Here is an 11399-nt window from a genome sequence, read left to right as displayed (position 1 = left end):
GGATGGACTTGCAGGATGCCATGGATCAGTTTATACCGATCGGTTCTGACTGGTAGGAGCAGAGCTTTGGGATCTCACGGTTTCCCTCTTGTGCTGTGATCAGACCGCTGTGCTCGTATCAGAATTGCTTAACTCTGCGCTAGGTGAATACCCGGGACGCGCGGAAGGCGAGCGGAGCCCTCGCCGGAAGCGGTGCAGGTTATTTTATAGGGATGTATGATTTAGAAGTTGGTGCGAGTTGAGAGGATTATTTTCTTCAAAAAACAAATAGGAAGAATTGAAGACTCATATTAATCTCCCTCCTTAGACCAGTGAAATGGCATCACTGAGAGATATTCAAGGAGAAGAGCTTAATTGCTTTTTAGTCTAATTTGTTGTATTAGAAATAAAAAGGCAAGTATGCTAGAGGCTTATACATCTGTTCATTAAATTACTGTTACCTTTTTTCATTGACATTCCATAAATGGCCAAGTTCAGGTTAACAGTATAAATAGGGGTGCCGAGCGTTCGGAAAGGGGAACCCCTGCAATTAAAAAAAAAATGGCTTACGTAACCTGGTATCATAATAGACAGAATATTTATTTAACTCGCGGTAAATTGACACACCTCTAGACAGAGACAATTATGACTGACTGTAAAACATCTGACAGAACCAATTATGACTGACTGTTGTTTGCTACCTTTGCACAGAAATAAATGAAACACAGATATTTAGAACAGAGGCTGCTGCCTGTGTGTCTAAGCTTGCTGTAATTAAAATACAATAACCAGTAGGCGATGTAAAAATTTCAGTACCTAATTTAGCATGTTCTTTAACTCTTTAAATAAAAGTGTTCGAGAGACACGATGCTGCACATAAATGATACTCCGAAGCTTTTTTTGTTCGTTCCCAGATAAAACCAACAATTTGGCACTGTGCTCGCAGACACCTACATTGTTTCTCACGTACTCAGTGCAGATAGACGCACACAAATACAAAGGAATGTGAATATATTTTTACTTCTCACTCTGGAGAGCAGGCTATCAACAGAATAATCAGGGGGAGAGAGTTTAATAATATGACACAGTTCAGTTGTCCAATCAGTAAGGGAAGAAAGAAAAAAAAAGAAAAGAAAAGAAGACTTTCACTGAGCCACATCGTAGTGAATCCAAGAACAAAAGTTCTCGATCTTCACTACCAGGTTATTCTGTGTCATTTTGATGGGAATGAAGAGAAACTGCAGTAAATGGAAAGTACATGGCCAGGTATAGGTAACCTCCAGGTATTTCCATCCTTACTCCCACCATCAGTGCAACAGTGTGGGGTAAATTCAGATACCTTTTCAAAAATTAAATTTTCAGATAATACAAAAATATCCCCTGAAAGCTAAATAGGAACTTGGATGTGATGCTGAATTTGAGAGGGATGTCTGGAAGTGGAGACTATGCCTTGTGAAAGGCGGGGGGGGGGGGCAGCTCTGTCAGGCACAGGGTGTTAACTGCATGTTTGGTGGTGAGATTTGATTCTGGAATATCTGCTAGGGTTAGTTTATTAACTTCAGGGAATGTAGTATCTGAATTTAATTACATGTCCTCAGAAACATATTTTCCTATTTTTTGAAACTTGTTTTCAAAATAAATTTATTTTAGGGTGTATATTTCTTTTGGTACTATCTTTTGGATGCTGTGTGTGCGTTTGCACATATATCGGTATCTAAGTATACAGTCAGCGATATTGGTTGTTGTAAGTGATTGCTTGCCCCTGAACTTGGGTATTATTAAAACAGTGGTACGGTGGTAATAGGTGTAGAACTATTTTGAGAACGTGACTGACGACTGAAAAGCAATTGCAGCCGGTCTGCGTAGCTGCAGTCGCAGAGGGCCTTAGGTGCATTGTCGGTTAAATTCTCATTTGGGAAGAAAGCAGGAGCTTTTATATGCATCCCTAAGTTGGATGGTATGGTAACTAGACAGTATTGAGTGGCTGCATGATATACGACGGTCACAGTTGTCTTTCACTAAGAGGAGCGCAGAGTGATGCTGGTTGTCATTCTGACTCTGCTGCGTGGCAGCGTAAATAGTCCCCTTTCTAACCAACCTGGTGGGAAAAGTCAATATCCCATCAGCAGAGGAGGTAAACACATCAGGAGCTGTGTCCTCTCTCATCTTCCCCTGCTCCGCGTTGCTGCGGGTCTCTAAATCCGCTCGCCCCAGCTGTCAGGCGCGCTCGTGTCACGCAGCAGCGCGGGGCTGCTGCCGGGGCGCTGCCCGCGCCGAGCCGAGCTGAGCCGAGCCGAGCCGAGCCGAGCCGCCCCGGGCTCCCCCGCGGGAGCCGCACGCTGGCTTCATCGCTGCCGCCGGGCCCCGCGTGCCCCCTCCCCTTTTTTTCAGCCCACCCTTTTCTTTTACAAGAACAATTGCATCTAAAAATGTTTGAAGCGTATCGGCAGAAGGGCTAGCACGTGCGATTGAAGTTTAGATGGGGGGGCAGGGCTAGAAATGCTGCTAGGAGAATAACTGATGATCCCGAGCTGCGCGCGGGCTTGTATTTTTGTTCTCTACTTTCAGCATTGTTTTATTGTTTGCCTGCTTGCTCTCGTGATTAATGTGGCTTCCTTCTTCTTTTCGTATGTGCCAGCTATTTCTGCACATTGATGCGTTTCACCTTGGTCCCTCCTGCGCTCCACGAAGCTTTAAACTATTTTAGCCTAGTTTTGAACTAGGAGTGTGACATTTTCTATAATTCGTTGGTATAAGCAGCACAGTTTTGCTGGCATGTGAGCAATGGCAAGTAAGCCAGTTTAGTGGATTGCGTGTTTTGAAAATGAATAGACTAGTTAGTGCTGAATTTGTGGCAAGGAGGATTTGGTGTTTTTGTGGACCAGGTTATTAAAATTTTCATGGGTTGTTTAATTAAACCCTACATTTAAATAATTTTGGGATCATTGAATGTGTTTATGCTATAGTGACTTCAATCTGTTAATGAACAGATTCTTGTAATCAAGGTTTTTATTGTATTCAGAGTGTAGTTTAAGGAATTTTTAATCCCACTAATAAATAAATTCCATTACTGTCTAAATAATAAGAATATAGTATGTTAAGCTAGAGGTATTATTTTGTTGACGTACTGCCCAAAGTTGTAAATATAAATACTTAAAACTGAATGATAGCACCATTTTTGTCTTCCTCACTAGGATGTATGAGAAGTGCTTTCCAAAGAGTTTTAAGCTATGCATTCAGTTGCATATAAACTGTTCTCTTTGATTTAAATTTTAATTTAATTTTTAAAGATTTTATGGTGTCATACAGAGAGACTGAGTTCAGTGGAACTTCATCAATAACATGGAAAATCTAAGCAGGTAATAGTTGCTCAGTAAAATATTAAGGTTTGTACTGAATCCAGTAGTTAGTCTTCTGAGTTCATCTTAAAACATCTGAGGTTCGGCAAAAATGTTCATAAATCCTTGGAGAGGAGGAAGTCACAACCCTCAAGTTATAATAGCTATTTCTGTTATTGGGCTCCCCCCATCTCCTCAGATAGTAGTCCTTCATGTGGCAGCTGAAATAAAGATCAGTCCAATGGGACGTCTTCATCTCGGTCACATCACAGAAGTGACCCAGGCTGGTTTCTTCCCTCATAGAGGTGGACTTGAAAAAGCAGTATCCCTCTCCTCCAAAACCTGTGGCTCCCCTCTTCTCTGGAGTAAGCTTAGCTGTTCTAAATATGATTTTTTTTTCGTCCTAACTTGTGTTGTGTAGTAAAGGCTGCCTGAAAGGCAACAGAGGCTTCTTGGTGATGTTTTCAAGCAGAGGAGGGCAGTAGCAACAGTGCTAAGACAGCAGGAAGGAATGAGACAACAGGTTTTAGGTCCATCTAATGCCCAACAGAAGAGTCATGTTGGCTGCTGGTAAGGCACTTCCTTACGCTTCCTAAGCAGTTCGAGAGCTCATGAGATAAAGTCCCTGTGCTGGACTCTTATAGCTCTGCTTGATCTGGAGCTCCACCAGGCCCCTGGGAGGGGGACATCTTCCTGCAGAGAGTCTCATTTTGGAAGAAGGGATACAGCCTTCCTTTATGCTCAATAATGCAGAGCAGCCTGTGCAGCACATTTCAAGATCTAACTGCAGGCATAGGGTTTTGGGTAGCAATTGGTATTTCTGCAACATGAAGTTGATTTAAAAGGAGGAGCACTGTTGGACTACATCTGTGTAAAGGTAGCGCTGATGTAAAGCAAGAGAATATTTTGCCCTTTATATTTTAGCAGGTACCCAGAGCTTTTGTAAAGTGGGAACCAAGCAACTACTGAAACAAAATCCTTGGATTTTTTTTTCTTTAGATGGCAGGGAGCAAAATTAAATAAAAGTAAAAAATAAAGCATTGTTTTTGCTTTGCTGCTAAGATTGCTCCAAACTTACATGTGCATGTACAGGCATCCAAGTAAATTATTCTTGCACTCTAGATATTTCTTCATAAATAGATTGATCAAACATTTGGGAATGGCTGTCTTCATTCATATGTCAGGTGAACCCGATGTCTCCCATTTGGAATGACTTGAGTATCTTCTCTCCATTTTAGGGTAGGGTAGCGTGGAGTTTCCCCTGTGCGACCACTCTGTACTGCTGTCCTTTTCCTTCCAACATCTCCTTAGAGTTTAGCATCATGAAGCCCATCCTGCATTTGAGAAAGCGTGGCATCTGCGGTGAGCCTGGCCCAACCTGCGCCAGTGCAGATGTTAGCAGTAGGGATTAAAGGGTCAAATCACAATTTCCTTGAAATATGAATCTGAAATTTGCCATCGGCAGAATTTCTCCCTGTGTCAAACCCCCGGGGACGTTCTGTAGAGTCTGCATATACTATACATATATATACTATACTATACTATTCTGTAGAGTCTGCATAGACTATACATAGTCTATACTAAATTAAGAAACCTGCTTATTTTAAACGAGGTCCTTTCAAAATCTGTCCTTTTACTGCCTATTCACTCTGTCATGGCTTCATGAACCCCTGTTTCACTCCACTTTGATGACATAACTGGGCACGCAGCATATCTTGCCGGCTCCTGACCGGAGTTGGTGCGCTGGCTCAGGGGGGCTGGCTAAGGCCACAGTAGCAGCCATCAGCCTTAGTGTGGGGTATGGGCTTGGCATCGCCCTGACCCACTGCTACAGCATTGCTGGCAAAGCTAGGTCAGAGTGGGCAACCCAGGAAGGTTGAAGAGTTTGCCCTAAATGTTGTCTTTGAATACTAACTACAATATTCACCTTGTTTCAAAATACCACGATTCACAACAGTAGCGAATGCAATAGTGTTTGCTTTTTGTGGTCTTTTAATCTTTTGTTTTTTCTTTTCTTTTTTTTTCCTTCATTCTCTTAGAGTTCCTGAGGAAGAATCCAATGAGAAGGGAAATATCTGAGGCCTACAAAAGACTGAAGAGCACAGTAGACAAATGGCTATCCATGAGCAGCTACTCAGAAGTGAACCTTGGCAAACTCTTTGAGACCATCAGTATAGGAAGATCTATGGGAGAATCCAATAACGAAAGACAATGATTAATTAAAAACGGAGGGAGAAGAGAGGCTAGCTTGTTGTTTAAAAGCAGTAATCTCTTAAGCAGTACTCTATTTCAGTATGTACAATAATGTTTTAATAATCTTGTTTCTTTGGTGGTGGAAAAACAGAAGACAAAAACAAGGATATCAGATTCACATGGACATGAAATACTCAAGGTGTTTTTACCTTCACTTCTTTTCCCCATTGTGAAGTCAGAGCTATTAATATACAGAGTAGTTGATTTTTGCAATATATTTTGTTGTGTTTTTAGACCTAGGAGGGAAAAGGGGGTGAGAGAATTGCTGCTTTAATTGGATAATTCCCAGTGAGAGTTGCTGGAATGTAAGTGATCCTAGACTTTGCTCCAGGGTATTTAGTAGAGGTGCTCTCAGGAAGAGAGGTTAGTAGAGGTCTCAGTAGGAGCACTAATGTTTTGCCTTTTCAGGGTTTATCTTCTTCCTGATCATAAACATACCAATTAAAAACAATACTAAACCTAAATGCCTTTAAATGTCCTGACAACCTCTAAACAGAGGTAGGGATGCTTTACTTTCAAATTTATTAAAGGTAAAGAATGTAAAGCAGTAACCTGAAGTTACCAAAAACAGGGAACCATTTTTTTGTTAAGGGCCGTTCAGCATCTTAAGCGTAAGGTTTTGTCACATTGGAGATTTCATATGTGTATGTACGCATGCACATGTACAAAATGTTTAGTACCTACACAGGGTATAAATGTATTTGATTTCTTCCAATACAAAATATTTTAAAGTAAACAATAGAGGAAAAATCTCTTTTTGAGGTCATTGAAACCAATAATGGGGGAGGAGGGAAAGGAGAATCATTGTTGCTGTTCTGTAATAATGACTATATTGGAGGTTTTAAAGGTTTTATAAATAAATTGTATTTTCCATTTACTTTTAGTAAAATGACAAAACAGATATGACAAGAAATGATCGTAAATATGGTTGCAGCTTTTGTACCAGAATGAAAATATTGTACTCATTACCTTTGCTGTTAAGTTCGCAATATGATATATTGATGTAAGGTTATGAAAATGTTCTTTTGAATCTTTTAACAGTATAAAATGTAAAATTTTCTTAACACTTGAAGGAAAAAATAAAGTTTTCTAGTAAAAGAGAATTTGATTTGACCATCCATATGTTGAAAACACTGAACGCAAAGTTGCGTTCCTCCAAACTTTCCCTGGATTTACCGAAGAGCTTATGTTTCTGTGGTGAGAGTGCCTGTCCAGTAACAAAAGAAGCGTAATGACTGTGGCTTAAAAAAAAAAAAAAAAAAAAAAAAAAAAAAAAGGAAAGAAAAAGGGTACGAACATCAGCATTAATGTGTTAAGTATCAAAGGGATGTGTGTATCTGTTGGTGTGTTTTATGACATTCGTTTGTCCCGAAGTGGTAGCTGTGTAGTGCATTGGAAAATGCTGTATGTTGATACAGGTATGTCTGTTAGAATATGCCAAAATACACTTATCTTGTGATTGACTGGGGCTAAGTCTTTTAGTTTTTGCTCACACTGAGTAGAGGTGAGAGAAACAGCGCCTGCTCCGTGACTTACGTCATGCTAATGCCGTGCCACCCCTGCAAGCCATCATTCTTCCCCAGCCTGTTTGGTTGGGCTGTTGTAAAAGAGGCTTTGGGCACCTTTCTTGGAAAGAAGGTGTTGCTGCCTCAGTGACACGCTGATAATCACGACTCTTTGAAGGATATGGGAATTGGTTTCCTGTAATGTCACACATTTTTTTTTAATTCGTAGTGTCCAACCCAATTATGATTATGAAGATATTACTGATGTTAACTGGGTAGAATGCTGTAGCCAAGTGATAAGTGTGACCTTCTCCTTCAAACGTCAGGTATACAAATAAAACGGATACATGTGGCATAACCTGACCCTGTGGCACTTGTATGTATCTGTATAATTACAGCTGAAGAGCCTGTTAATTTGCAAGTTTAGGGATGTTTAGATTAAATGAGAGCGTTGTGCAGTGATTGTGCAGGGCACCGGCGTACGTAGTAGCCGTCCGAGGGACTCGGAGGAAGAGGCGCCTCCACCTCCCGGTGGATGAGCCCTGCTCAGGGATGAGGGAGAAGAGCCCCGACCTGGGAACCTGCCTTCCCCCGTGGTTCAAGCCAGCCGCAATCAGGTGCGGGAGCGGAAATGAGTGATTTTTACCCCGAATTAAGGCAATTTTTGATTCCTCTCAGAAGAGTGGTCAGATCAGAGCTGAACTCTTGGCAAGGAGTAAACTGGAATTTTCCCCCCTCCCCTCGCTGACTAATAAGCTCTGGGCACTTTGCCTCATCTTGGCCCCGGAGAAAGGCTGGGAAATGCAAAATCATCCTTATAGAAATTAATATTAAATAGAGCTGGCTAATTTAGTGCTGTAAATAATTCGGGAAAGACTGAAGTTTAGAGATCCGTATTTTGAAACCGATCTACGTTGAATTACCATCACTTTCTTTCTCCCATCTTGGCTTTAGTTCTCCCCCCCCACCACCACCACCACCACTGTTAAAATTAAGATTTGTTTTTATTTGCATTTATTTGCAGCTTGGGAAGAGGAGTGTTGATACAGTGAGACGGTAGCCAGGTTTCACTGATGACATATGTTACATTAAAAACAATTCCAAAGCGCAAACACATTTGTGGCTGTGCCAAAATTCTCTTTTCACTGTAAAATGCACTTTTTTAATTCCAAACTTCAGCACATCTTCCTTTTTGCATGATTTTCTGTCTTCTGTAGAGCACCTTAAATATGCCTTAATTGAATAGTTCTCCTGAACTCTGCTTATAGCAGTTTAATAGATTAACTCATCTGTGCCAGCTTCAAATTTCAGATTAAAATTCCTTCATCCCGAAGGCAGCATTATCAGGTTGTTGGAGGCTGTTTTCAAACCTTGGTTTTGAATAGCAGCGGCTCTGCATTAATTTAACCACTAAGCTAATAAGTAGGTTTCGTTTTGTTATGCTAAGCTTTATTGCTTTTCTTTTGATCAGAATGGTGTTGTTGAGCAAAGCAGCAGACAAGGCATTCTTTGATGAGGGAATTAGTGCTCTATTCTTCCTCTATTATTCATAGCACAGTGGAATATGTAAGTACCTGAGGGTGTCAAAGGAGAGCAGGCTCTATTGCAAAGTGTTCGCCTTGTTTCTCTCAATAGCTGACTATGAGATGATAAACCGCTTAATACACTGCACTAATTGGATGAGAGCAAAAAGAGATGGGAATTAAGGCAAGGCAAAAGGAGAAAGTGCTACCAGCCTTCATTCACTCTTTCACCACTTTAACAGCACCAAAGGAGGCACAAGCTTTCTATAAGCAGACTAGAGGTTTTGTGCAGAGATAAAATGAACCTGTTAGTGGATTCAAGTAATACACTAATTATTGCACAGTATAAATACCACTACTGGTTTTATAACACGGAGGTAAACTTCTTTTGAGAAGGTTATAGGATTGCTTGGCAGCAGTATAGATCCTAATAAGGGACCAGAGTAATAACCCCCTGGATTAACAAAATTGCTGCTTGCAGAAGTATGATTCTGGCTTTTACGAAGATTTCAGCAGAATGAATAAAAATGACTGAATGACATTTCTTAATGCGTAATGGCTTGATAATGATTCCCTTTTCTTTAAGGCAAAAATGTATATTTCAGGCTGACTGTACTGTTAATAACGTCCAGGGAACAAGCGTTATTTTTCCCATAAATTTTTTTGCACCTATGGTGTTTTTTAGGACTCTAAAATATAGTGTGTGTGTGGGGGGGAAGAGGGGTGGAGTGAGGGGTGTAAAGCGTTGTCGGGGGGGGGGGGGGAAGGGGGGAAGCCGCCGGCAGCGCCCTCGGGGCAGCGGGCGGACAGACGGGACGGACGGACGGACGGGCCGGGCCCCTCGCTGCGAGCAGACGGGGCGACATTTGGCGGGGGGTGGGGGGCGGTCCGGAGCGGTGCGCGCGAGTGGGTGAAGCCACCTCCTCCCCAAATCGCACCGGCGGCCCGAGCCCTCTGCCCAGCCCCGCGCCCTCGGCTCGGCCTGGGGGGAGCCGGCACCTCGGCCGCTGGGGAAGGGCCGAAGGGGCCGCGGCGCCCCGACGGGGCGCCCGTGATCCCGGAGCGCCGGAGGCGGATTTCACGCGGTTCCGCTCCTGCTCCGTGGGAGGGTCGCACGCGAAAAACCTCCTCAAAAAAATTTTTTTTATTCTAAAAAGCAAAGGAAAAAAGAACACGACAACCAAAAAGGAAAGGAAAGAAGTTTCTCCTCGGAGAGAACGGGCCCGACTCGGCCAGAGGCCCTTCGCTTTCAAACCATCCGCGGAGACACGTTGCGACCCCCCACGCAGGATGTGGGGGGCTACCTCCCCCCAACCCTTTTTTTTTTTTTTTTTTTCCTTTTTTTTTTTTTTCCCCGGCCGCTGTTTCGGCAGCAGCGTGGTGAGGGGCTGCGGCAGCGCCGGCCGCGGGGGGCTCCGGGGCCACCCCGGGGGCCTCCAGCCCCCGCGCCCCGCAGGTCCCCCGGCAAACGGGGCCGCCAGCACCCGGTGAGACCCGCGGTCGCTGCCCCTGTCCCCCCTGTCTCCTCCCCCCCCGGCGGCAGCCCCGGCGCGGTGCGGTGCGGTGCGGAGCCGCCGCCGCCCCGACGGGGCCCGGCCCCGGCCGCCCCCGGCCCCGGGCCCCGGCGCCCGCCGCGGCGCGGGCGGCCACGCAGCCTGCGTAAACACTTGGCTTTGGGTTTTGTTTTCTTTCGTTCTTTTTTTTTTCTTTTTGTTAAACATATATTTTTGTTTATTTTCTGCATGTGGCACTTCTCCACCGGATAGCAAGGAAAAGTGTTAACAATAACGACATTACACGAAAAAGTACGGTACCATCGCCTCTTGAGGGTTTCAGAAACCTCTACAGTTAATAAGTTAAATAAAGGGTTTGTACATAAATATTTGTCTAGGAACCCTATGATATCTACAGCACAGTAAGAATCTACAGAATGACAAACTTTTACAACACTACACTGAGTGCAATTGTTTTATAACATTTCAAATATACAAAGCTCTGTTCTTTTTTATAACAATGGTATGTACAGAATCAATAATCACAGTTTAGTGACTTAAACAGTCCATATTCTAGCAGTGTATTTCCCTTTGGTTTGATATAAAAACCTTGGTTGGTGTAGTGATAAAGAATATAACAAGAAAAAGATATACCCTTTCCTTTAAGTGCACTGGTTATCTTACAGCATCAAATTTACTGTCACTCTGCACTGGCAGCATCCTTGGTTATAATATGCAGCTCGCTGCATTAACATGTAAAATAGTTCTCCAGTGCTTCTAATAGACTAATTTAACACCCTTAGATGTTATTTTAAGAAGATGTGGGTAACTTCCCCCTCCTTTGCTTTTCTTTCTTTTTTTTTTCTTTTTTTAATTACAATTCTATTTTTTTTCTTGCCAGATGAACAGAAGGAAAAATATTTAATGTACGTTACGCTAATATATAATAAATTTTATTAGGGTATTTTTTTTTTTTTGCCTAATGCTCAGAGAGGAAATTAACATGTTGTACATTTAAAAAAATGTACCAGCCAAGGAATTACTTATTCAGGAGCTTGCAAGTGTCGGTTCACTCATGTGAGGGCTGTTGCAAAAGGCGCTCGCTGTCTTCAAGTTCCTACCTCGAGAACCTACCCCAGTGTTAGCCGCTGGTCCTTTTTTTTTTTTTTTTTTTTTTTCCTTTCTTTCTTTTTTTTTTTTTTTTTTCTTTTTTCTTTTTTTGTTATTTGGTCTTGATTCGTGCTATCTGAGGTGACCTCTTTATTTATTCTTCTCTCCCCCCCTTTTTTCCCTTTTTTTTTTCCTAAA

At 42.5% G+C, this 11399-nt stretch overlaps 1 protein-coding gene across 1 annotated transcript in view; it reads left to right on the top strand.

The window, feature by feature from the left end:
- Window positions 1-6766, top strand: part of POLA1 (DNA polymerase alpha 1, catalytic subunit) — a 215498-nt gene extending 208732 nt beyond the window's left edge. Inside the window, exon 37 of the mRNA XM_062574180.1 lies at window positions 5357-6766. Within this exon, the coding sequence (XP_062430164.1) occupies window positions 5357-5532 (176 nt within the window). The 3' untranslated portion in view covers window positions 5533-6766. The remainder of the gene's footprint in view (window positions 1-5356) is intronic.
- The last annotated feature ends 4633 nt before the right edge of the window (window positions 6767-11399 follow it).

Source organism: Rhea pennata, chromosome 1 (assembly GCF_028389875.1).
Source record: "Rhea pennata isolate bPtePen1 chromosome 1, bPtePen1.pri, whole genome shotgun sequence".
NCBI lineage: Eukaryota > Metazoa > Chordata > Aves > Rheiformes > Rheidae > Rhea > Rhea pennata.
This window is presented reverse-complemented; position numbering and strand designations above follow the sequence as displayed.